This window comes from Mirounga leonina, unplaced genomic scaffold (genome assembly GCF_011800145.1).
Source record: "Mirounga leonina isolate KUSES-001 unplaced genomic scaffold, KU_Mleo_1.0 Mir_239, whole genome shotgun sequence".
NCBI classification, from domain to species: Eukaryota; Metazoa; Chordata; class Mammalia; order Carnivora; family Phocidae; genus Mirounga; species Mirounga leonina.
This window is the reverse complement of record NW_023270624.1, coordinates 1,841,446-1,867,951: the sequence shown is the minus strand read 5'-3', so window position 1 is coordinate 1,867,951 and position 26,506 is coordinate 1,841,446. Positions and strand designations below refer to the sequence as shown.

The following is a 26,506-nucleotide window of genomic DNA, read 5'->3' as shown; positions in this document are numbered from 1 at the left end:
TGACCCACACGTTTGACGATGCACTTGGCAGGGCAGCTGGAACCACGGGACTGAATTGGCTCAGAGTCCTGCCTTGTAAGTTTACTTTAACCCCCCCGCCAAACTACAATTAGTGCTCAAACTCTCCCAGTTGAATTTCTTTTTTGGGAACAGAGACCAAGCGGTTTAACACATGCTGGTCAGGAGTTTGAGAGAGTTCAGGTAAACCAGGAAGTACAGGGGGTAACGGAGGTGGCCCTGGGGGGGACAGCATGAATCGGGGGTGGCTTCTCTCCCCCCTTTGGTCTTCAATGCAGGCTCAGAGCTACCTCCTTTTCTGTGGGCCTGAAGCCCCCTCCCCTTTTTCCCTGTGCTGTCACATTCCACCCTGATGCTGCCTCTGCTTCTGGGAGCCTTGGCCAGCCCCGTACTTGGCATCCCTCACTCAGGACCAGGGAGGATGCTGACTCGGGCATCTGTGTGCAGCAGAGCTAGGGAGACAGGGAAACTGAAGGGACCCCATGAGGAGAAAAGCTGGGGTGTTTCTTCCTTTTCCTGCTTCTCTTCTTGCTAGGACCTGTACCCTCACCTTACACGTGCCTTAATGTATGTGCTCCTTGTAAGAGACAAGGAGTTAATGATGTCTTTGGAGGCTTCCAGCACAATAGATAACATCTAAGGAGTGCAGGGGCAAGAATGACTGGGTGAGGCCATCGTGTGCGGATTTCAGAGCACTGACACTGGACATTTTGACGCCAGACCCCCTTGGCTTCAGGGAAGAAGTGACTTGTGATGGACACCCGGACCCTGTCCTTGTTCTCACCGGTTCCTGGATGACGGAGAGACCACCATCCTCAGTAGAAAGCCAGACCCCAGGCAGAGACGAGACACTCTCTCCTTGCCTTTCTGAGTCTCCCAGACCCTCTGTCTGTCCCTGCACCCTCTATATACCTTCCATAAACACTGCTCTCGCTTCCTCTGGACGGGAGTTTGATTTCTGTCCTGCGAGAAGCCAAAGGACCCTGTGGGCTGGTGCTGCGGGACCAGGTCCGGGTCCTCAGACCCAGCCTGCCTGGATCACTAGACTTGTGAGTCATGCCGTTCCCTCCCCAGGAGAGTATTTGGCTCAGTCCTTAAAGCAGCTGAGGTCAGATACAGAGGAGGGAACCTCCAGGGAGGGACGAGAGCAGCTCCCTCCCTACCAGCAGGCAAGCCTTTTGGGGCCCTTTTGGTGGCATTTGCTTGGGCCCCACAAATGAACTGCCATATTCAATCTACACAATGTGGGGAAATCCATCCTGCTGAGACTGTTTTCAACTTTGATTGCCGCCTTTTGGCTGAGCCCACAGACTTGCTGCCCTCCATCAGCGGGATAACATGTACCTTCCTCCTCCTGTTACCGAACCCAAGTTCCAAGTTCGGCTCCCTGTCAAAAGATCAATCGTTACTCAAGAGACGAGTTTTGATTGGAAAGGAACTTGAGCTTCATCCAGGAGGCCAGCAGACGGGGGAGAAGGCAGACTCTTGTCCAAAAGCCAACTCTGAGGTTTCTGCCTGGTCCAGGGGTTTTTAAAGTGGTTTAGGGTAGGGCGCCTGGGTGGCTCAGTCGGTTAGGCGACTGCCTTCGGCTCAGGTCATGATCCTGGAGTCCTGGGATCGAGTCCCGCATCAGGCTCCCTGCTCGGCGGGGAGTCTGCTTCCCCCTCTGCCCTCTTCCTGCTCATGCTCTCTGTCTCAAATAAATAAATAAAATCTTAAAAAAAAAAATTAAAAAGATTAAAGTGGTTTAGGGTAACAAGTAAAGGGAGTGCAGTGGTTTGCAACATTTCTTGATTATGTGCAGACACGATGGTGCTAACTACAAATGTCATCCCAGTGCTGGTGTTGGGGTGGGGCCAGGGCTGTGTTCCGGGTTCTGGTTCTTGTTTCCTGGTATGTAGAGTACCCTGTTCCTTCTGCACAGGACAGGGAAGCCTACTAATGCACAAACGGAGGTTAGGAAAAGCATCTGTGTGACCTCAAAAAAGAAAAACATTTTGCTAAAACATTGCTAGGCTAATCAAAGAGCCGAGGGTGTTTCAAACAGACTTGCCGGCCCCTGTGGCCTGGGAAAGTTGTGGTCCTTCACTCCTCAAGGCCAGCGGTCTGTCTGTTAGGGATCAAGGGGCTTAGGTCAGCAAGTAGGGAGTGTGCTAACTTGAAGCAAGTTAACCCTTAGGACCAGGTAAAGTGCTGTGACACTCCCGACTAGAGAAGCATAACTAAAGCACCATTTGGGTGGCTTGTGGGGTTTATATCTGGCTTCACACTAATCCTTTTTTCCCCCCACTCCTCCCTTATGTTACTTTTGTTTTTAAGTGTTTTCTTTTGGATTAACTGAATAGGTCTTCTCATTCTATTTTCTTTGTACTCACCTGTCATATATCCATTCTTTACTATTTTAATTTAAAATATATTCCAGGGGTGCCTGGGTGGCTCAGTTGGTTAAGCGGCTGCCTTCGGCTCAGGTCATGATCCTGGAGTCCCGGGATCGAGTCCCGCATCGGGCTCCCTGCTCAGCGGGGAGCCTGCTTCTCCCTCTGACCCTCCCCCTCTCATGCTCTCTCTCTCATTCTCTCTCTCAAATAAATAAAATCTTTAAAATATATATATATATTCCAAAGAGTATAGAATCCTAGGACAATTATTCACTTTTAGTACTTTAGTGATGTCTTCTCAAATTTTTTTTTTTTTTTTGGCCTCCTTTTTCCTTTCAGAAGTTCCCTTCTTCAAAATTCGACCCCCCTTGGTCCTTCTTGAGTCAATGGATTCAACTTGGCTCTTGTAAATAATCCTGCAGCAAACACAAGGGTGCACATATCTTTTCGAATTAGTATTTTCATTTTCTTTGGGTAAATACTCAGTAGTAGAATTACTAGATTAGGGGCGCCTGGGTGGCTCAGTTGGTTAAGCGTCTGCCTTCAGCTCAGGTCATGATCCCAGGGTCCTGGGATCAAGCCCCACATCGGGCTCCCTGCTCAGTGGGGAGTCTTCTTCTCCCTCTGCCTCTGCCCCACACTTGTGCTCTCTCTCTCCCCCTCTAATAAATAAAATCTTTAAAAAAAAAAGAATTACTGGATCGTATGGTATTTCTATTAATTTTTTGAGGAAACTCTGTACTGTTTTCTGCAATGTTTGCAACAATCCGCATTCCCATCAACTCTGCATAAGGGTTCCTTTTTCTCCACATCCCTGCCAACATGTTATTTCTTGCCTTTTTGATACTAGTCATTCTGACTGGTGTGAAGCAATACCGCATTGTAGTTTTGATTTGTATTTCCCTGATGATGAGTGATGTTGAGCATGAGGGAGCTAATGGCATTGGAGATGTGGGGGACCTCTCATTCTCAGGCTAGCCCACACTCAACCTCCAACAATTCACCAAAACTATCATTTAAATGTTCCTGTATGTTTATGGCTCCAGCAGCTTCTGCTCCATGTAAGCAGAACTGGGCTGTCTTTCTGGATATGTCTGTCTCTCGAGATCAGTGTTGCAATTTGCCCAGTAACCTCAGTTCCCAGGAAGATAAGTTATTGATCTTCAGCTTGTGATTTTCAGCTTTTTCTTGTTAGAAGTGATGATTTTAAGCTGTTTACATGTCATAGCTGAAACCAGAAGTCCAAACAAGTTTCTGAATGCTAAGTAACTGAAGATTATTGAATGCAAACAAAATCACAAAAATCCTGTAACTGCTCAAATGTTGCAACATTTTTGTAATAATTATTTCAGTGTCAGTAGCAAGGATATCAGATGTTGTCCGCAGCACTACGCAGAAATGCAGAGTATGGGCAGAACCACCACCGTCTGCCACAGAATCCATTATACTTTGTTGTAACTTCGAATAAATTGTCTGCACTTTTGCACATCCAAAATTTGCATCTGTATTATCGCTACCGAAAGCAGTACACTTTTCCTCATAATTTACTGAGTCTCTGCAAAAATTTTATATTTCTGAAGTCTCACCTGGAAGGGATTTTACTTGCAATACCTTCTAAGCAAGGCTTTTTCACAAGAAAAACATTGCACAAGGAAAGGAACTTTTTTCCTGCATTGTGATTACTTACATCTTGGGCTATGTTGTAACAAAATGAAGCATCTTTAGATCTTTAATAATCTCTGAAATAGTATATAGAGCAATTACATTTTCATTATTGCAGTATTTTATGCTGACACTTGAAAATTCATTTGCAGTTTTAGAATGAGAAAAAACTCCTTGTATATGCAATCAGTCATTTGTGCTAAAAAGATTGATGATACAGTGTTGATAATCATTACAACCTCTATGATTATTTTTATCTGAATTTCATCAGAAAATTTGTTACTTTATCCCTTTATAGTTAATTATAAACCTTTGTTTAGCTTTTAGTATATGCTGGTTTATGACTTTCCACTAATTTTGATACTGAATGAACAGTTTCATACTATGAAATTTTCATTTTTTAAAATTATTTTTTTTAGAGAGTGAGAAAGAGCATGAGCAGTGTGTGTGTGTGGAGGGGAGGGGCAGAGGGAGAGAAAGAATCTTAAGCAGGCTTAGCGTGCTTGCTGATGTGGGGCTCCATCTGACAACCCTGAGATCATGACCTGAGCTGAAATCAAGAGTCAGACCCTTAACCCTGTAAGTTTCAAAAGGACGTTTCCTGATTTAATAGATACCCAATGTTCTGAGGATTAATGAAATTTATACTTGCATTTAGGATTCAAAAACACAAAACACAGATAATAGCAATCATCACAAAAATTGGAAAATATTGAATAGGATAATCTCATGGCCTCATCAGCACATTTGTCACTCATGTGGCTGAGGTGATAACAGTAAATAGGGGTTGGGCTGTTGAAATGGTTGCAAACTAGCAACAAATTGAACTTGATATGTAATGCAGAAAAGGAAAACTTCATGTATGCCCACAAGAGAAAGCTGTATTTGCAAGGAACATCCTCCCTGAAGAAAGCCAGAGTTGATCTCCTACAAGGTTTTGGAAAGCTCGGTGTAGGGATTGGTGGATTTTCAAAAGTAGGTGTTTATATAGATTGACAAGACTTGCAAATGAGTTCGTGTGATCACTGGAATAAGGTTGTTCTTGACAGGCATACTTTCTGTGGTCACTGGAGTGAGACATTTGCTAACGACTGTCTAGAGGCATGAGATAGTCTACTAGTTGGCTGACTTTCAGAAACTGGGGTCTATCATTAACTTGCTCACTTTCAGAAGCATGGCTGCTGGTGCTGATTTTCAGAGCACTGGTACTCACCCAAAGTTCTAATTAAGAGTGATCATTTGTTTACAACTGGAGACTTTGGCCAAAAGAAGTCTTAGCCTTCTTTTAAGATGGAAAACAAGACCTGCAATTGTTCAGATCTTTATTTGTGGAGGTACGGGTTTCAGCTAGCGTTACCATTTAAGTAACCTAAGTGCCAATTACTGAAGCAGAAAAAGAACTCTGCTGAATTTTCATTATTGGGGGGAAAAAAAGCCCCCACAACTGATTACACTAAGGACAACCTGCCAAAGTCAATCCAGGATGCAGGACAAAATCGTTGAATACGAGACCTGTCCTATATAGACAGCCTATCTGGCAGCCCTACTTGGGTCATCTTAGTCTCGTCGCTCACCAACCTTATCTACTTGCTTGTGAACACCATGTCTTATGGTGTTCACATAATGCCTCAATGCCTTACCTGTCTCCTGTTCTCTATCCATCTGTCCTGTGGGAGTCTGGTCTCTCACTCACCTATCACTTGAATTTCAATAGCCCAGATTTCTAGGCGTCCACCTGTACAGCTTTCTTCAACCTCCTAAATCCATCTTCTACACATTGTTGCCAGAACAATCTTCACCAATTTTGGATAAAATTCTAACTTCTTCACATGGCAAATAAGCCATGAGTTATCTGGCGTCTGTGTCCCACTCCAACTTAGCGTCTCCTGCTCATTAGTTCCATATTTGCGTTTTCACGAAGGTGCCGTGACCGCCTACCCACCTGTACCTTCATGCATGTGGTCTCTGCTTCAGAACAGTCATTTCACCCTCTGCAGAGTTGCTGTTCTTCCAAAACCTGGCTTAGCCACACTGCCTCTGGAAACTTTGTCTCCAGGTTTTCTTGGTTAGGCTTGATCTCCTCTTCATTCATGCTGCACGAATCCCTAACATTCTTGCAATGCAACATATTATCGTTAACTTACCTATTTGCTTGTTAAAGCCACTTACATACTGTGATATAGTAATTGGCTTCCTCACTGCTAGTTCCTCAGCTCTGTCCTCTCCCCAAATTCACGGCATCTCTAAGGGCTGTGTCTTTCTTCGTAAGGCTCCCAGTATGCAGTATAGTACCTGCCCCAGAACTAGGGTTAAAAAAAATTACTGTTTATAATTCCTTTTATTTTCCTTAAGTTGTGTGATACAGAACACCAAGTAAGGGAAAACCTACTTCTTAGGTCATAAAATAATCAATGTACCTTTCAATATTTTGGCACAGCTATTAGATTCATTAATTTCTTTTGCTAGCTCCTTCCATTGTGAATTTATAGATATTTAATAGCTTTACACTTGAAAGAATTGCTTATTTTTCCCATTTAATGTACCCAGGATGAGCTGTCATCCTGGCATACTTTCTTCATAAATGACCTCACAGCTAAATAAACAAGAAACTTCCCAATCGATAGCAATTACTAGAAGAACACAGGATGAAGACAACAGACTTTTATTTCTATTTTTAAATGAAATCCATGCACAGAATTTGACATCAGGTCAGGAAAAGGACAAACCCCAGAAATGGAGAGGTAGTTCACAGCTCTTTTTTGTTGTTGTTTTTAATCTTTTATTTGGTCCTTTTCTCTAAAAGTGTAGAATTCAATCACATCTTTTATATGCTATTAAATGTTAGTTGTAAAAAAAAAAAGTATTACCAATTTATAAGTTTCTTTTTAATGAGAAATCCAGTGCACACCTCCCCTCACCCAGATGTTTAGGTATCTCGTGTACACTGCTCTAGGAAGAGAATTATTTTACAAATGCCCAAAGTCAGTGTCTCCAGTTGTGAATTCTTCATTTCAGGTTATTTTCAAAAGTGCCTGGCAGGCATGAACACTTCCTACTTTCCTCATTATCTATTACACAGTCAAGGTTTATCCTTGGAATCTGGTATCTGATGAGGCCTACATCACAGAAAGGTTTTTCCTATCCATTACTTCTGTTGTATCACTCTCGGATATTCTGATGAGCTTTGGTTTAAGGCTTTCACACATGCAAATTTACTTCCTAGGGGTTCTCCTCGATATGAATTTTGTAATGATTAGTAAGAGATGACCTGTGATTGAAAAGTTTCCCGCATGTAGTACATTCATATGGTTTCTCTCCAGTATGAATTCTCTGATGGGCAATACGTGATGAGCTCTGTCTGAAAGTCTTCCCACATGTGTTACATTTAAAGGGCTTCTCTCCTGTATGAATCCTCCGATGCTGAATAAGAGCTGAACTTTGGCCAAAAGATATCCCGCATTCCTCACACCGATATGGTTTCTCTCCTGTGTGAATTCTCTGGTGATTACTAAGGGATGAGTTACACCTGAATGTTTTCCCGCACTCGTTGCATTTATAGGGTCTTTCCCCAGTATGCATTCTCTGATGTTGAATGAGAGCTGAACTCTGTCGGAAGGCTTTCCCACACACTTTACATTTACACGGTTTCTCTCCAGTGTGAATTCTTTCATGAATGATAAGCGTCGAGTGAGAACTTAAGGCTTTGCCACATTCATTACAGTTATAAAACTTCTCACCGGTATGAATTATCCGGTGTCTATTAAGTCGTGAAATAGAAGTGAAACCTTTTCCACATTCATTACATCGATAGGGCTTTTCTCCAGTGTGAATTCTTTCGTGCTGGATAAGAGATGCACTCTGACTGAAGGCTCTCCCACATTCACTGCACTTGAAAGGTTTCTCTCCCGTGTGAATCCTCTGATGATAACGAAGGGATGAGCTAGACTTAAAGGTGTTGCCACATTCATTACATAAATAGGACTTCTTTCTGAGATGAATTCTCTGACATCCGGGAAGGGATGTGCTGGATGCCTTCCTACCTGGATTGTATCTATGGGGATTTTCTCCAGCGTGGATTTTTTGATGTATAAAAAGGCCAGACCTTCTGCTGAAGGATTTACCACATTCTTTACATCTATAGGATTTCTCCACAGTGTGGGTTCTTAGGTGTTTGTAAAGGGATGTACTCAGAGTGAAGGCTTTCCCACATTCTTTACATACGTAGGGCTTCTCTCCAGTGTGAGTTATTTGATGCTGAATGAGAGCTGAACTTTGGTTGAAGGCTTTCGAACATTCTTTACATTTAAATAATTTCTCTCCGCTATGGTTTTTCTCATGTTTGCGAAGAGATGAAGTGTTAATGAAGGTTTTTTCACAAATGCTACATTTATAGCGTTTCTCTGCGGTGTTGATTTTTCGTTGATTAAGCAAATATGGATTCTGTTTGAAGCTGTTTCCTTGTATTTCACATTTTGGTGGTGTTTTTTCTCTGGGAACCATCTGTTGCCTAACAAGGACCGACTTTGGGCTAAAGTTTTGGCCAAATTCATTATTTTTACGGCTTCTTTCTACAATGAGGATTTTTTTGTGGGTAACTGTCTGAATTTCTTTTTTCTCCTGCTTTTTCTCTAATCTGTCTTCATAAATGCAGGGTTTTTCTGATTTAAAGTCCCAGGGTCCATTTCTTCTGGATCTTCTCATCATCAACTCCTGAAAAGAACAATCCTGCGTCTGAGTTGACTTCGTGGTTTTGTGACTGCTCTTCCATCCTGGAGGGGGAAAAAAAAACTAAAGATGTTTCATGTAATATGGTTTCTGGCTACTGAGACTAAATGTAGAGAAAAAACTAAGTATTGATGGTATTTATTTATTTATTTGACAGAGAGAGACACAGCGGGAGAGGGAACACAAGCAGGGGGAGTGGTAGAGGGAGAAGCAGGCTTCCCACCGAGCAGGGAGCCCGATGCGGGGCTCGATCCCAGGACCCTGAGATCATGACCTGATCCGAAGGCAGATGCTTAAGGACTGAGCCACCCAGGCATCCCAAGTATTAATTTATTTAAATAGGGTCTTTATCTGGCCAACTATAAGAGGAAAACATAAAAGATTCAAGCGATAGAGAAAAATAATGGGAACTAAAGTACTATGGTGGAGAAAAGAATAAAACAAACCTATTTAAAGAAGATGAGTGTTAAGAGCAACCAGGGGAGCACGAATTGGGAAAGGCAGCCTGGGATCAGTCCAAAGCCATCCTGGACTCTGAAATTATTTTCATGACATTTCTCTTCATTGTGTGTAATCTTCCTAATCTGTAAAGTCTTCCCCACTTTCCCTCATGCCCAATTCCTTTGTATCCTTCAGACAGTTCAAAAGTTAATGGAGTCCTTTCTTTCTTTTTTTTTTTTTTAAGATTTTATTTATTTATTTGACAGAGACAGAGCCAGGGAGCACAAGTGGAGGGAATGACAGAGGCAGAGGGAGAAACAGACTCCCCACTGAGCAGAGAGCCTGATGTGGGGCCTGATCCCAGGACCCTGGGATCATGACCTTAGCCGAAGGCAGACGCTTAACCATCTGAGCCACCCAGGGGTCTCAATGGAGTCCTTTCTTGACTCTGAATTTCTACAGTCCATTCCCCTTATTATAGCACTTACCACAGTATTTAAAATACATATTCTATACCTTTGTATATATATAATTACACATCTACCTACATCTAAATATATTAGACTTTCCTTTTCTACTATAAGTATTCTCTGCAAGCAGATTAGCTTGCCCTATTTGCAGATCCTCCTGATGACACCTGAATTATACATGAAATGTTTTGTTAATTTTCCTTAATTACTTATATATTCCTAATTTGAACAATGTCAAATAGTCTCAATTCCTTATTTCATACATGTGCACACACACGCACATGCACACACACACAAATACACATGATTCAAACTTTTGAGGTTGCCTTACAGGACAGGACATTACATGAGTGATGGGAGATCATCTATGGGTGGTTACATTCAGGGCCAGTTCAAACAGGAACGAGTTATGGTGTTAATCTAGAGGTCCTGCAGGTAGGCATGAAGCTGAAAGGTGCAAGCCAGAAAGGCAGCCTTGCCTTTTACATCAAGCAAAAGAGGCTATGCAGACAGTATGGAAAAGAGTCAAAGGTAAACAAGATGGGCACAAATACAAAAAGGTAAAAAAGGGCTAGCATGATAGAGTGGTAAAGAACAGAATTGAGGGGCGCCTGGGTGGCTCAGTCGTTAAGTGTCTGCCTTCGGTTCAGAGTTTCATAAACTATGAAATTCTGCCAGGGAATGGCTGTGCATGGCATGTCCTCCTGGGCCGGGGAGAACCATTTAAAGGGTTCCTCTGCACCTCACTGTGGCTGAGATTCCTATCAGACGTTCCCTTTCTCACCCGTGTACGACTTCTCTCTGCTTGGTGATCATAATGCATTCTGCTTTTCTCTTTTCTACCAGCTTTACTTCTCGGTCTCCTTCCTGAATAACATTTTCTCTTCTCTCTTTAAAATTTGGAATTTTCCCCTCCACTCTGTTACACCCTCCTTGGCTCATTTTACATGCGCTCATGTCTTTACTATTTTTTTTAATTTATTCATTTGAGAGAGAGAGAGCATGCGCAAGCAAGAGCATGAGCTGGGGGAGGGGCAGGAGAGGGAGAGGCAGGAACCCCACTGAGCAGGGAGCCCGATGCGGGGCTCAATCCCAGGACCCTGGAATCATGACCTGAGCCGAAGGCAGACGCTTAACCGACTGAGCCACCCAGGTGCCCCAATGTCTTTACTACTTATTTTAAGGGAAAGGAGTGTTTTACTTTCTGCCCAACACCTTCCTTGTTCCTTCCCAACAAAGTCTTGCTAACTTAAGAGTAAAGCCCTGAGCACTGGGCCAGATGCCTTCGTGGTATTTTGTTTCTCATGCTTCACTGTTTGTACCATAGTCTCCTCACTACTCTCCTGGTCTCAAGTCTTGCTCTCTACTAGTTTAGTCTCCACACTGCAACCTGAGCAATCTTTTTAAAATCCACATCTTAGCATGCTGCAAACTTCCTTAAGATCTCCCAAATTTATCTTCAATAATTCATATATGAGGGCCAGTGTACTTAATGCAGTGAACCAGGTATTTCATGATCTTACCTCTGTCCATCTCTGTTCTCCTCTCCCTTCCCTGGCTTCTTGCCAGGTATGTAAAACTCCATGCAGTTTCTGGGGCACTCCCTTTTTTTTTTTTAAGTAGGCTCTATGCCCAACAAGAAACCCAACGTGGGGCTTGAACTCATGACCCTGAGATCAAGAGTTGGGATGCTTAAACCATGGAGCCACTCAGGTGCTCCTTAGTTTTGCATATGGTGGAGATGTCCTTTCCATTCACAAATATTTAGTAAGTGCCTATTATGGACTAGCTATTCTCAGGAATATAGATAATGTCATGACTGAGACAGAGTTCCGGCCTTTCAGGAGCTTATACTTTGGGGTGTGTGTGTGTGTGTGTGTGTGTGTGTGTGCACGCGCGCACGCACGCTGGGGGAGAGGGGATGAAGTGACAAACAGTAAGTAAATGAAAGCTGTATGGATATGTGAAGAAAGAGCTTCCCAGGCAAAGGAAACAGCAAACACAGAAGTGGGGTGACTTCTGAGGAACTGCAAAGAGGCTGTGTGGGTACACAGCAAGAGGGATGATGCTAAGTAAGACTGGAGCACCAGGAAGGGGCAAATCAGGTAAGGCCTCGTGGTGAGGAGTTTGGAATTCCGTTCTTTTTTTTAAAAAAAAGGTTTATTTATTTGAGAGAGAGCATGCACGCAAGCGGGGGTGGGGAGGGGGTGCAGAGGGAGAGAGGCAGGGCTCAATCCCACGACCCTGAGATCATGACCTGAGCCGAAATCAAGAGTCAGATGCTCACCCGACTGAGCCCCCCAGGCACCCCTGGAATTTTATTCTAAGCACGATGGGAAGCCAGAGGGAAAGGACATGCTCACTCAGGTGGGCCACCATGTAGACAACGGTCCGGTGAGGCCCAAGTGGACGCAGGGAGGGGAGCAAGCACTCAGGCGGCTGCTGGAGTTATCTGGCTGAGTGAGGGGGTGGAGGCACAGACCATGCAGCCGGATGTCCTATTAAGGAGGTGATAACATGACCCGGCTTGCTGGCAGACGGTGTGGGGCACTGAGCAGGAATAAAGCAGTTAAGAGATCACTCCTAGGGGCGCCTGGGTGGCTCAGTCGGTTGAGCGGCTGCCTTCGGCTCAGGTCATGATCCCAAGGTCCTGGGATCGAGCCCCGCGTCGGGCTCCCTGCTCAGTGGAGAGTCTGCTTCTCCCTCTCCCTCTGCCTGCCTCTCTGCCTACTTGTGCTCTCTATCTCTCTGTCAAATAAATAAATAAAATCTTTAAAAAAAAAAAAAAGAGAGAGATCACTCCTAGGTTTCCGGCCTGAAAATGATGAATGCTGCACAAGCCACTGAGAACAGAAGGGCAGAAAAGGGGCAGGTCTGGGGGTGCATTCGGTTTCCGACATGTTTGTCGCGGCTGAGGTGCCTTTATGTCTAGACCCTCAAGGAGGACACTGAGACTGTCAGTTGTATGTACTCTGGAGATCAGGGACGAGGTCGGAGCTACAGTGAGCTATCTGGGAGTCCTCAGTAGGTACATTTTATTTAAAGCTGAAGCACGAACACTCACTTAGGCATGGCCACATCAGAGGTCAAGAAAGGGAGGAAAATCAGAACACGGTGCTCCAGAAGCCAAAGGAAGAAAGTACTGCAGGGAGCAGTAAGCGAGCAACTCTGGAAACAAGCTGAGGACCAGAAACTTAACCCTGCCTGTGCCCAAGTGGAGACTGACTGGAATTTAGTGGCCATGCTTTTTGGGAATATGAGGAAGAAAGCCACCATGGAGCATACAGAGGAGACGGGGAGATGACAAGATGGAAACATCAATACAGAGACGCTCTTGAAAAGTTTTGTTTAGAACTGAACAGGGCAATGGGACACCGGAATTTCTCTGTTTTAATGGAAGTGATCACAGCTACGAGGGTCCATATCCACACTGGGCAACTCACCTCAACGCTACTTGGAGTGCCCATGCCTTAGCCCTGAATTCGGGTTTCCCACCGCAGTGGACACGAGACCCAGACTGTGGAAATCCTAACTGTTCCTTATGATCTGCTTAGTGTGTTCACAGCCCCACAGATTGTTTCCAGAAGCGCAGTGTGACTTTTGTTCTGTTCTAGAGTCCAGCCTGGGCCTGAGCTATGGCATGAACAAGGCTAGGACGGAGTCACAAGTCTGGAGGCCAGAGTGACCTTGCTCTGACTGTGACCCTGACTGGCGCCTAGCATCAGTTCTCGACTCTCCTCCCTAGGCTCGTAGGACACTCTGGAAGTCTCTCCCTGGCCTTCTCTCCCCACTCCCACACCTCCTGTGTGAGGGACTATCCTGACTCCTCTCAGAACACTTTAAACAGCTATTTCCAACTGCCTGCTAGACTTGCCATTTGAGTATCTTTCAAATTTAGGCTGTCCAGATCTGAACTCAGTGCATTCCTTTTCAAACCTTTTTTCTGTTTCCCAGCACAGAATCCCATCATGAGCTTTTCAGTGACTAAGCCATAAATCGTTTCATCTCAGATTCTTCCCTCCTCTTCATTCCAAGTCTGGTCAGTCAACAAATTCTCTTCAACCTCTTCTCTAAGATGTCACTAACAACTGTCATTAAGACATCCAAATTCAGGGTCTCCTTACTCCATAGTGACATTGCTACTGATCCTTGGTTTGATCCTTTGACTCCAGTTTCTCATGTAGCCGGGATTATCTCCCACTGGATTTATCCCTCTTACTACATGTAACTCCTCTTATTCCTTCAAAAAGCACCGACCACTCCTTATTTAATTCATTCATCAAATACTTAAAAAGCACCTACATATGCCAGGCTCTCTCCTACGCACTGGTGATCCATCAGACCTTCCAGATCCGGTAATGAAAAGAAACAGTTCACGTCTTCAGGGAGTTCCCAGCTTGGCATTAGAGACAAAGAAGGAACAGGCCATCACATCGCAATGTGATGATTTTTACAACAAAATGACAAGGTAGAAATGGACGTGAATGTGAGCTTAGACCACCATCCAAACTACCCTCAGTGGAGGGTGCAAACGGGGAAGAGGTACAGATGGTGGTCAGAGTGTTTTGGAAGAAACCTCTAAGATGGGATTTTAAAGGATTAGCCAGATAGTGTGAGGGCTGAAGCAGCATCAGTGTCTTTGAACCCGGCCAGCTTTCTGGACTTCGTTCCTAACGTATCTGTCCCCACCTTATCCTGTAGTTGGTCAGATTCAAAGTCACTCCTATAAAATGTCCTATGCATTTCTCAGAGACTTTCTACAAAGTCTGAGGACTCAGGGAGCTACGTGCCGGGAATTATACCTAACACCATGACGGGGTAGCATACACAGTTACAAACCTCCTCCGTAATGTCTGTGTTGGTGAAAAAGAGAAATGCTGTTCTAGAAATTTTGTTGCTAATGCTAACTTTTAAAGCTTTTTATTATGGAAAATGGTCAACATGTACAAAAAAATAGAGTGAACTGTACAGTGAACCTCCCAGCCAGCTTCCACAATCACTACTGTTATTTCAACTACTGGCTTGTTACGAGTTGAACTGTGTCACCCAAAAAGGCTATGGTGAAGCTGTAAGTTCAGTAACTCAGATTGTGACCTTATTTGGAAACGGTGTCCTTGAAGATTAATCAGGTTAAGATCGCGTCATCAGGTCCTAATCCGCTATGACTGGGGTCCTCAGAGAAGGGAAGTCCAGACACAGGCCTGCACAGCAAAGGCACACAGGAAGAACACCGAGCGACAGGAGCAGCAGAAATGGGAGCGACACAGCCACAAGCCAACAAAGATGGCGGCCACGCCCGAAGCTAGGAAGAGCCAAGGGAGGAACGTACCAGTCTCGGGGGGGCAGGGCCCTGTCAATGCCCTGGTTTTGAACTTCTAGCCTCCAGAACTGTGAGACAGTAAGTTTCTGTTGTTTCAAGCCACATGGTCTGTGGTACTTGATAGAGCAGGTGGAACCTACTCCTACACACCCCTCCATCTCTTCCGACAGAGTACAGACGGTAAATCCCAAATATTCTATCATTTCTCCCATGAAAGGTCAGAACACACTTCTCAGAGCTAAGAACTCTCCCCGGAAACACAGCCACATAATCTTACTGAGACAGGGAAACTGAAGAGAGCCCATGATGGACTGCTTTTTTGGCTGCCTCTGTTCTTGCTACGACCCACGCCCCCATCTTACGCATGCATTAGTGTATGTCCTCCTTGTAAAGGTCAAGGGGTTAATGATTTCTCTGGAGTCTTCCAGCACAATAGGTAACATCTAAGGAATGACAGGGCAAGGTAAGGTCCTCAGGTACATCATGTACGTTTTCCAAGACCACTGACCATATAGACACCTTGACCCAAGACGCCTGCCTCCAGGAAGTAAGTGACTTACAGAGGACACCTGAGCACTCGTCCTTATTCCGGCCAGTTCCTGGATGCCTGAGAGGACACGTACACCAGACCACCGTCCTCAATAAAAACCTCAGACCCTAAGCAAAGATGGGACTCACTCTTCTTTCCTGAGTCTCCCAGACACTGTCTGTATCTGCCCTCTCTTTGTATCTTCAATAAACTTTGCGAGAGTTTTATTTCTACCCTGTGCGATGCCAAGGACCCTCTTGGCTGGTCCTGGGGGACCACCTCTGGGTCCTCAGATCTGGCCTGCCTATTGTTTTGAAGTTCCTTTTGCCTATAAGGTAATTAAAAGCTGTGTACCAATTCCCATGTAGGGGGAGAGAGGCGGTTCCCACACTAACAACAAGCAATTCTTGGACACCAACTGGGTGTCCTATAATTCAACTCAACTAGCTACCTGGAGATAGCATCAGACCCCACCAGTTAAGGGCTCAGTCCTCCAAGACTGTCCCCTGTCCCCTTCACACACCAGTTGCAAGCCCAAATTATCATCTGTGCTTTCAATCAGTGGGTTATAAATCAGAGGTTCCCACAACCCCCTGCTTGGTTTTGATTAATTAGCTAGATTGGCTCACAGAACTCAAATTTTTTTCTTCCTAGATCACTCGTTTATTATAAAAGGATGTAACTCAGGACCAGCCAGCTGGAAGAGAGCATCAGGCAATGTTCAGGGGAAAAGGCGAGGAGCTTCCATACCCTGTCTGGATGTACCACTCTTCCCAGACCTTCACGTGTTAGCCAACCAGGAAGCTCTCTGAACCCTGTCCTTTTGGGTTTTTATGGGGCCTTAACTACACAGGCATGATGGACTAAATCACTGCCCCCTGCAACTGATTCAAGGAGCAGGTCAGGGGCTGGGACTGAAAATTCCAACACTAACCACAGGGTTGATTCCCTAGCAACCAGCACCCATCCTTGGGTGGGGTCCAAAAGCCACTCACTGACATAACAAGTCACCTTTATGGCTCTCGTCACTTAGGAAATTCCAAGGGTTTTAGGAGCTCTGTGCCAGAAATAGATGAAGACCAATTATACATTATTATGAATCAAAATGTCACAGATAGAAATCGCTCAGGAAGTTTATTCAAACTGCTGTGATAAGAATTATTTCAAATGCCTTTGTATGTGACTCAGCCACCAACCTGAAAGGCAATTAGGGTCCTTTGTTTCATTTTGCTTGCGATATTTATGGACATTTTCATTTGATTTCTGGTTTTATACTTTTATAAAAAACAGTTTTATAGTTCCGAAGTCAAAATTATGAAAAGGCACCTTTAAACAATTCTAGATCCTATCGCTGTTCTCTTCGTCCTTTTTTTTTTCTTTTTCTTTTCTGCCTTCATCAGTAACCATTTTTATTGATCTACTTTTACTTGTTTTTTTTTTTTTGGTGATGAGGCAGAAGAGGCTTTTCTCTCCTTTTTTAAAACCTAATAGACACTTTTTGTCTTATTTATTGTTATGTTAATCACCATACATTACATCATTAGTTTTTGATGAAGTGTTCCATGATTCATCGTTTGCGCGTAACACCCACTGCTCCGTGCAGAACGTGCCCTCTTTAATACCCATCACCAGGCTAACTCATCCTCCCACCCCCCTCCCCTCTAGAACCCTCAGTTTGTTTCTCAGAGTCCATAGTCTCTCATGGTTCGTCTCCCCCTCCGTTTCCCACCCTTCATTCTTCCCCTCCTACTATCTTCTTTTTTTTTTAACATATATTGCATTATTTGTTTCAGAGGTACAGATCTGAGATTCAACAGTCTTGCACAATTCACAGTGCTCACCATAGCACATACCCTCCCCAGTGTCTATCACCCAGCCACCCCATCCCTCCCACCCCCCACCTCTTTTGTCGTTTTGGTATTTCCTCCTTCCTGAGCTAAAAGTACGTGTTTCCACCTATGAATATGTTGTGGAGATAACCCCGTAGCGGAATTTACAGAGGTCTTCCTCAAAGAAGTCTGCGTGAATGTGCCACAGTTTATTCAACCAGATTCCTCTGTTAACTCAAACTGCGATCCATCTCAGGACTTTACACGGATACGTGATAAAGGTACAGCTTTAAATCAATATCCATCACGCAAATCAGCAATCATACCATTTATAAAATCCTAGCCCGAACCAGGCCTGCTGGGCTAACATGATCCAAAGCCAAATACAACCGAAGTCACTCCAAGCTCCCCCACAGAGAGAGGAAGCCCTCTACGGGGGGCCATGGAGAGTTTCAACAGACACCAGGTGACGGGCAAAATAACGTGCGCTGTGTAATCAGAGTGGACAAAGGAAAATGAGAGGATATATACAACCGTATGTGCATACAAGAGCTCCTCCTCCACATCTGCTCTGTGCACTATCTCACACCCATTCCCTTCCTCCCGCCCATCACCCCATCGTACCCCCTCCTGGCTTCTGTCCTCAGCCACCTCGCTAAAGCAGCCACGACCTCCAGGGGGCTGAGACAAAACACTGGGCAGTTCCCCCCTAACCAACCTGTCAGCAGCGGCTCACAGTGACCCCTTGTTTGCCTTGAGCGGCCCTCTCCCACCCCTTGTTTGCCTTGAGCGGCCCTCTCCCTAGGCTCTGGTGACCCCCCGCTTTACTCCACATTCCTCTCCCTTCCCACCAGCCTCAATCTCCTCTGTGCACTTGTGTTCCCCTGCATAATCTTCAGTCCTGGGGGGTCCATCAGGGTTTAGTCCTTGGACCCTAATTCTCTTTGTTCTGCACTCTTTCCGTGGGCCCATTTCTATTCCATACACATACGCGAGGCAAGACTTCTCTCCACACCCAGTGATACAAGAGCCCACTCAAAATAGCAACTTAGATGTCTCGATGACTCAAATTCAACATGCCTAAAACTGAATTCACGATCATTCCCTCCAACCTGTATAACCAACCCCTTGTCTCTAGAAACGGCACTAGTTCTGAATCAAAACTCTAAGAGGCATCCTTAACACCTCTCTCAGCATGGAGCTCACGCACCGTCCATCACGGGCCAGGAAAGCAGGGGGTGCGGATCTGAACCCAGATCGTCCCCCTTTCAGCAGCTCTCCGTCCCCAACTTCCCTGTCAGCCGCCTCTCCCGTTTCTCTCCTCTGATGACTTCTCAGGTTCAGCCAGTCTTCCTTCCTAACCCACCTCGTAAATGGTGAGGTTTCCTGGCATTCTGTCCTCTGCTCCGTGTCCTCGCCTGGTCAGCTCGAGGCGTCAGATGCCGCCATTGTACCGACAGCTCCCTGAGCTCCCTTCCGAGTTCCCACAGACCTCATACAACTGCCCGCCAGCACCTCTCCCCGAACATTCCGCTCACATCTCCAGTGAGACCCATCCCGCAGTGAACTCGGCCTTCACCCTTCACAAAGGGGCCCCTCTTCTTCCCTCCTGGACCCCACTGCCCGTGCCTTTGTCCAGACCCTCGAAACGTCTCACCTACCGTATTGCAAGTGTCTCTGGGACGGTTCCACCTCGGGTTTTCCCTCACTTTAAATCTATGCCCACAGGACTTCCAAAGTGACCATGCGTGCTCAACTCCAACTGCACAAGGACTTCACGAATCTATTCTCTATGAAATGCTAAGATTACATGTAACTGAAGCCCTCTTTCCTCCCGCCCCTTCTCGATGCCATTCCCAGTGGAGGTCCCAGCACCAGCTCAGGTGTGTCCCCAGCCTTTCCATCTGCGCTTCCACACACACCAGACCCGCACAACCATGTCCGCTCCCTTCAGCAGCAACGGGGACACATCAGCACGATGCTCCCCTCCCCCCACCACCCCAGCTCCGTCTACACCAGCTGCCCTCCTTTCTGACGGTGGCGCTCGGGGCCGGAGCGGGGACTCGCCCAGCTTCTCCTGCCACGCCTTATCGGAGGACCTTTCCATTGTTTCACAGTTAAGCCAACTTTCCTGAAATACCAAGAACTCCAGCATCTGCTGACACTCCTTATTTCCATGGACGGTCCCATGTCGGGTCTTGTCAAAGCCCGCTGTACCGCAGCCTGGCTAGCTTTCTGACACCGTTTCCTTCCTCGGCTCCTTCTCTCACACACCCTGAGCCTCGGTCAGAAGGATTCCCTGCCATTCCTTAAGTACACCGTTTGCTGACTGAATCCCCGATGTGCAGCCCTCCTCTGAAAACAGGAGCGAGTAAGAAGAGCTCCTGAGAGATTCACTGGGAAGTGACTACCAGAGAATAAGAGGAAGCTTGCGTCTGGGGCCCGAGCGTCCCCTCTCCGCCACTTCTCGAGGACAGAGACCCAGAGGAATCTTTCCCAAACCACATCTCCAAGCCGCACCGTCCACTTACCACCCAGACTGCTGCCTGAGCCCATTCCCAGCCCCTCGGTCCCACCCACTCACCTAGAGAGGGGCCTCCAGGACTTTCTTTCTCTACCCTCCAGGGATCTTCTCCTTGCTGCAACAGGGAGATCACTTTTGGTTTGGAAAACAGGAGTCCTGCCAGAGACAAAAAGAAAAGACTTGGTTTTGCTTTGACTCGAAAGAGGCATCACGGATCTGAGCGGAAAACTCAGGGGACGGCACAGTGAGCTTCGATGGGGTGCTCGAGCTGTGCCCCCGCGATGTGAGGGCCTTTGTGAGGGGAAAAGCAAGGGACCTGTAGGGCGTGGCTATGTAATCAGTTGTTGTAGGTTAGAGAAATATGATAAACATGCAGCTTTGATTACTAGAGTATCCATGGCTTTCTACAGGAGAGGGAATACGTTAATGTAAAGACTAAATATTTGTAAACAGGTACCCATACCGAGAGACTGTGTACCAAGTGCCCTGTTTAAAATGAGAAAGCACTCTGACTCCCTTTCAAAGGTGGGTTATACAACGTTCATCAGGCAGGAAGGGGGAACTGAGAAAGGCTGGCGGCAGGTTAATGAAGATGGTTGAGGGATGCTCTCTGCTGTGAGCTGAGCAAACAAGATCAGCAGGAAAATGTTGCCTGAACTATGAGGGAATTTCTAACATGCAAGTATGTTAAGTGTCCCATGCCTGGGACAAATCCATGCCTATAGGGGGAAAGAAGTTTTAAACACTTATTTATTTACAATGTGTACAATCCTAAGGCAAAATTCAGCTAAAAGTTCCTGATGACCCACGGCTTTTATGCAGGGAGGCAGGTGCTGACTTATGCTAACGTCTGACCTTTTCTTTTCTTTTTTTAAAGATTTTATTTATTTATTCGACAGAGACAGAGACAGCGAGAGCAGGAACACAGCAGGCTTCCTGCTGAGCAGGGAGCCCAATGTGGGACTCGATCCCAGGACGCTGGAATCATGACCTGAGCCGAAGGCAGACGCTTAATGACTGAGCCACCCAGGCACCCTGACCTTTTCATCTACAGGGAAAATTCCCTTACCCAGTGAGACCAGGTTACTGTAGTTCTCCAGCATCACTTCCTGGTACACGTTTCTCTGAGAAGGACCCAGCTTCCTCCACTCATCCCGCGTGAAGAGCACAGCCACATCCTCGAAGGTCACCGACACCTGTAATGACAAGCCATCCCGGCTCACCCAGGACCTCCCACCCCACAGAGTGAAGGTAGCAGGGGGGAGTAGACGGGCTGCCGTGAAAGGCTTCTGATATTCTGGTTTCTGAAGATGTCAGGTCATTTGTTTAATGAACCATCGGCCAGTGACAGATACATACTGAGCAGCATGAAGTATTCACCAGGCCCTGTGTTAACTACTATAAGGAGATGTGGGGAGGAAGTAAGACCACTGGAGTGTTAATTAGAATAATCTTGCTGATGGTGATTTGATAATACATATCAAAAGCTTTAAAAGATGTTTATTCTTTAACTCACCAATTATATTTCTATTATAATGAACAGTACACAAAAATGCACACAGAGCATTTATCATGGTTTTAGTAATAGCAAAAAATTAGAAACAAGCTAAGTCATCACGGATGATGAAGGGTAGGGTCACTAATAGAAGGTACTATCTGAGTGCTCACTGGAGCTGGAGGACGGAAATAATGAAAACTGAAATCTCTCTCTTCTACTGAATGCTTTACACAGGCCAGATACAAGCCTTAGAACTTTCTATTAATCTTTAATATGATCTTTATTTAAAAATCACGACAACTCTAAGAGAAGATTCATCAGTGTCCTCATTTTACATGAGAGAAAACAGCCACAGAGAGGATAAATTTGCCTAAAGTCCCATAGCTAGTCAGTGGTAGACCTGGGATTCCAATCCAGGTACATGACCAGGCTCCATTCTTAACCATTTTGCAAAAACGCCTCTCAGAACCTACCACATAGAGCTATTAAATAAATGAGATAACCCATACAGTAATTAATACCATGTCTGGGTCATATCAAAGCTTCAGATGTTAGCTATTATCATATTCAATATAAAATACTATGCAACCAACACAACTGATGGTTAGGTCAATGTTTGTTAAAAAGACACCCAAGATAATGTTAAATACAAAAAGCAGATTATATATCAGTGTGTAGCTTGTACTCAATTCTGATAAAAAATTACATATATATGTATATATATGTATAAATATATGCATGTGCATATGTATGTATATGCTAAGGGATACACAACAAATGATTGACAGTGATTATCTCCAGACGGTGGGGTTAAGGGTGATTCTACTTTCTTTTGAATATATGAAAAAAAATATATAGCTGATTCTTGCACAAGGAGGGGGTTAGGGGCACTGACCTCACACACAGACGAAAATCCACATATAACTTTTGACTCCCCAAAAACATAACTACTAATAGCCTACTGTTGACTGGAAGCCTTCCCAATAATGTAAACAGTTGATTAACACATATTTTGCACGTTATATGTATTATATACTATATTCTTACACTAAAGTAAGCTGGAGAAAAGAAAATATTAAGAAAATCATAAGGGGGCGCCTTGGTGGCTCAGTCGGTTAAGCATCTGACTCTTGATTTCCACTCTGATCATGATCTCAGGGTCATGAGATCAAGCCCCACATCATGCTCTGCACTCAGCACAGAATCTCCTTGAGATTCACTCTCTCTCTCTCTGTCCCCCCTCATCTACTTGCACTCTCTCTCAAAAAAATAAACCAAAAAAAAAAAAAAAAACCTGTAAGAGAAATACATTTACAGTACTGTACTGTACTGATTGAAAAAAATCCACGTGGAAGTGGACCTACCCAGTTCAAACCTGTGTTGCTCAAGGGTCAACTCTACACACAAATACACACACATACATATATACATCTATGCATATATATGTACATATTTTATACTCTAAAATTTATACCATGATTATACAATATCTTTTTTTTTTTTTTTAAGATTTTATTTATTTAGTTTAGAGAGAGAATGAGACAGAGAGAGAGAGCATGAGAGCGGGGAGGATCAGAGGGAGAAGCAGACTCCCTGCTGAGCAGGGAGCCCGATGCGGGACTCGATCCCGGGACTCCAGGATCGTGACCTGAGCCGAAGGCAGTCGCTTAACCAACTGAGCCACCCAGGTGCCCCTACAATATCTTTCTGGTAAGAAAAACAGTAAATTATTTACATATTGGGGAGGAATATAAGAAATAATTTTTGCTCTCAAAGAATTTACAATCCAGCTGGCAGACAAGATTAACACACAAAATAATTGGATCAATGAAAGAAAAATGTGTAGCTGGACAGGGCCATACACCATCTCCCGGCTCAATCCTCACTTCAGAGATGAGGATGAGAAGGTCCAGAGCAGCCAAGACCCCGGGTCACATACTTTATCAGTGGCAGAGGCAGGACAATGATTAAAGTTTTCTGTTAACCCAGCACTCAGTATATTCTCTCTCTGGTCTTAAACACCTGTCACTGAGCTTTACACGCAAGCCCATGCAGTATGGACATAGGGGAGCAGGTGAGGTTAGGGAGAATGCCGCATGCATTAGCTCCTCTGCAGGGATGGAGAAGATTCTGGGCACGAGAGCAGCGTGGCTCTGTGGGAATGGAAGAGGAAAGCTTTAGAAAAAAGCAGCCCAGATATGCACTGGCCGGCCCCAGCCCCAAGATCAACCACCACCGCGATTCATGGGCCCAAAGACATGACAGCGGAGAAGAGCTCTGGGAACACGGGGCTGGGGCTGCCCCGGGTTCTGAAAGAGGCACCAGGGGAATGGCTGGGCAGTGACGAGCCTGGACCCAGAAGCCAGACACACTGGGGTTGGAATTCAGGTTACTGGACGTCTCTGAGCTTCAGTTTACGCATGTGTAACACCGGGATGATCACTGCTGCGCTGGCCTGAGAGTGAGAACAAAGGCCAAGCCCTCGGGCCGACCCCCAGCAGCATTAACTGTTACTGTCAGATGAAGATGAGCAATGAAAGGCCAAGTCCTAGCAGCACGGTACAGCCGTTCCCATCTGTCGGCATGAGTGGTATTATTACTACAGTAACATCGTCCGGCTCCCACAACCACCCCATGTTGGGCATCTGCTAGTGCCCAGCCCTGATCTCAACACTTTCCGTGCACTAACTCACCTGACCCTGCCACCTACCCCATGAGGTCGGCATGCTTGTTATTCCCATTGTCCAGATGAGGAAACGGGCTTAGAGAGACGGAGCTATTTGTCCAAGGCCCGCAAACAACCGAGGAGATGGGTTCAAGCCCCGCTTCTTACCCACTGGAGACCCTGCCTCTCCACTCCTGATATCCCACAAAACCCTCCCTGCTCCTTCCTGGGGAGTCTTCTCTCTGCCCTTGCAGTCCAGAGATCTCTCCAACTGCGTCCCCTCCAACAGGGCTACTCCTTGTTCATGCACTGGCTCACCTGGACCATTTCCAACGACAGAAGGATGAAAATGGCAGGTCAAGAACAGTTCTCAAGAGAGTACAGAAACAAGGCACGTGGCCCACAAAGTAAAGAGGGAGAAAAACCTAACCATGGTGGCTTGGAGAAGTCTAGGGAAGGTATCCTAAGGAAAAGCCAAGGGTAGGGAGAGAGAGACCAGGGCGAGGCAAGGAAGCAGGGCCAGAAAGGAACTGCCAAGTGTGCGTGTTTCTTTGCTCCGTCCCCATGTGGCACCTTACCTGTCAAGTTAGTAATCATACACTGAATTGAGATTCATGAATAAAAAGAAGCGTCTGTTAGAAAAAGAAGAGAGAAACACCAGACATGGATTGGCAGGGAGGAGGCAAACGTTGCCTACAGAATCCACCCTCCACCTGGGTGGATCGACTCTTCAAGGAGAAAAGGGCTAGGGCTCCAGACCCTGGAGAAAACTGTACTGAGTAGAGAACTTCAGTTTAAGGGTAGGGTAAGTAAGCGAGTAAGTAAATCAACCAGCCCATCAATCAATCGATCGATCTATCTCTCTATCTGTAAGACCCGAGATGGCAATGAACTCACTCGAGACCTTGCTTCCCTCGGTCCAAGAGCCATGTCTTCTTTCTGGGCTCTTCTGCGAGGACGGTGGGGTCTCCAGAGGCAGATCTGAAAGAGGAAATAGGGAGCCAGGAGGGAGAAGCCCCTCGTGCTTTCCACCCCTGAGAATCACCAGCTCTGACATCCTTACTCCGCCCGAGAATGAGGCCACGAGCCCTCGGAGAGGGAAGTCAGAAGGAGCTGGGGCTACACAGGCCCAGGGACGAGGGCCAGCCCCAGGGGTCCGGGACCCCCCCCTCGGCCGTGCGGCTCAGAGAAGAAGGACGTAGGACTCCGGCTGCAGTAGGGGCCGCAATAACTCGCTGACCCTCCCCCGGGCCGGGCACCGCCCACACGTTCAGTCCCGCCGCCCCGCTGCCGTTGTCCACGCCCGGTTACAGGTTACAGGTCGGAAACTGAGCGCAGAGCCGGAGCCGCTCGGCCCGGGGCGCACAGCGGCCAGGCTGCGCCGGGGTCCGCTCCGCGCGCCCAGAGCGCGGCTCTAACCTCACGGCCCGCAGGGGACGACTCCTGTCCACCCCAAGCTGCCGCCCCCCCGCCCCCCCGCCCCCGAGTCCTCCCCCTCCTGTCAAGGGGTCTCCTTCCAGGCTTCTGGAGAAAAGTGCTTCGGGAAGGGGTGACAGCAGCTTTCGTGTGGCGGCCAGAGGGCTGCCGTCTAGAGGAGCAGGCACAGAAGCCGAAGACCTGGGCTCCAGTCCAGGCTCTGCCGTGGCGGCGGGGGGAGGCCGGCCACTCGCTTCTGGCGGAAAACACACCTGTGCGCCCGCAGCCCGGGAGCGGCGAAAAGCGCCTCGCGTCCACCGACAGCCGGTAGCAAAGCCGCACGCGCGCAGGGCCCGGCAGCTAGCGCGCTGGGCGCGGGTCCGGAGGGAGCAGGAGGGCGCCCGGGGCCTGGGCCGGCGGGGACCAGTGCCCGACCTGCCGCGGCCAGGGGCGCGTCCGCGGGACGGCGGTGCGGGGCAGGCGGGCACGTCGGGGGTGCCGGGCCTCGGCCCCCCGCCCGCGCCCACAGAGGCCCCGCCCGCGCCCCTCGGGCCTGTGCCCCGCGCCCCGGCGCCGCATCCTCCCGAGGCCCCGGTCCTCCCTCCGTCCCGCGTTCCGCCGACCCTCCGCCGCTCACCTCGCCCAGGCCCCGGGGTCCCGGGGGCTGCGCCTCCCCGGCCGTGCTCCGCAGGCGGAGGCTCCGGCGCTGCCCCGGCGGACAGCAGCCTGGGGTCGGGACCCCTCCCCGGGCGATGCCTTGGCCGACTTCAAGTCCCTGAGCCTCCCGCTCCGGCAGCAAACGACCGGCGTCCCGCGCAGGTCCGGAGAGGCGGGACGGGAGGCGGGGGGTACGGCCGCAATGCCTCTGGGGAGTGTAGTCCACGCGAGCACCAAGCATTCTGGGAAGTGTAGTTCCCCGCGGCTAGACGGAGAGGCGGGGCCGGGCGCGCCTGTGAAGTGCCCAGCTCCCGCTGGCCGGGCTCGCTGTCCTACCGCTTGGGCTAGCCGGCGCGTGGCTCCAGGTTCCTCAG

The 26,506-nt window shown here is 47.0% G+C and overlaps 1 protein-coding gene across 1 annotated transcript; it reads right to left on the bottom strand.

Moving 5' to 3' along the window:
- Window positions 1-6,699: 6,699 nt before the first annotated feature.
- LOC118026526 (zinc finger protein 354A) lies at window positions 6,700-26,296 on the bottom strand. Its single transcript, XM_035029420.1, has 5 exons — window positions 26,113-26,296; window positions 24,957-25,040; window positions 20,966-21,092; window positions 19,957-20,052; window positions 6,700-8,827 (listed from the first exon to the last, which is right to left on the bottom strand). Exons 2-5 carry the CDS (start codon window positions 24,987-24,989, stop codon window positions 7,278-7,280), a joined length of 1,806 nt encoding a protein of 601 aa, XP_034885311.1. The 5' UTR covers window positions 24,990-25,040; window positions 26,113-26,296; the 3' UTR covers window positions 6,700-7,277.
- Window positions 26,297-26,506: the final 210 nt, after the last annotated feature.

Excerpts from the sequence above, each read along its gene's own strand:
- LOC118026526 (XM_035029420.1), bottom strand. The coding sequence starts at position 24,989 with ATGGCTCTTGGACCGAGGGAAGCAAGGTCTCGA. Across the intron at positions 21,093-24,956 it reads CGAGGGAAGCAAGGTCTCGA|GTGTCGGTGACCTTCGAGGA; the intron begins GTGAGTTCATTG and ends TTGTCATTACAG. Across the intron at positions 8,828-19,956 it reads TCCTGGAGGCCCCTCTCTAG|GATGGAAGAGCAGTCACAAA; the intron begins GTGAGTGGGTGG and ends TTCCCCCTCCAG.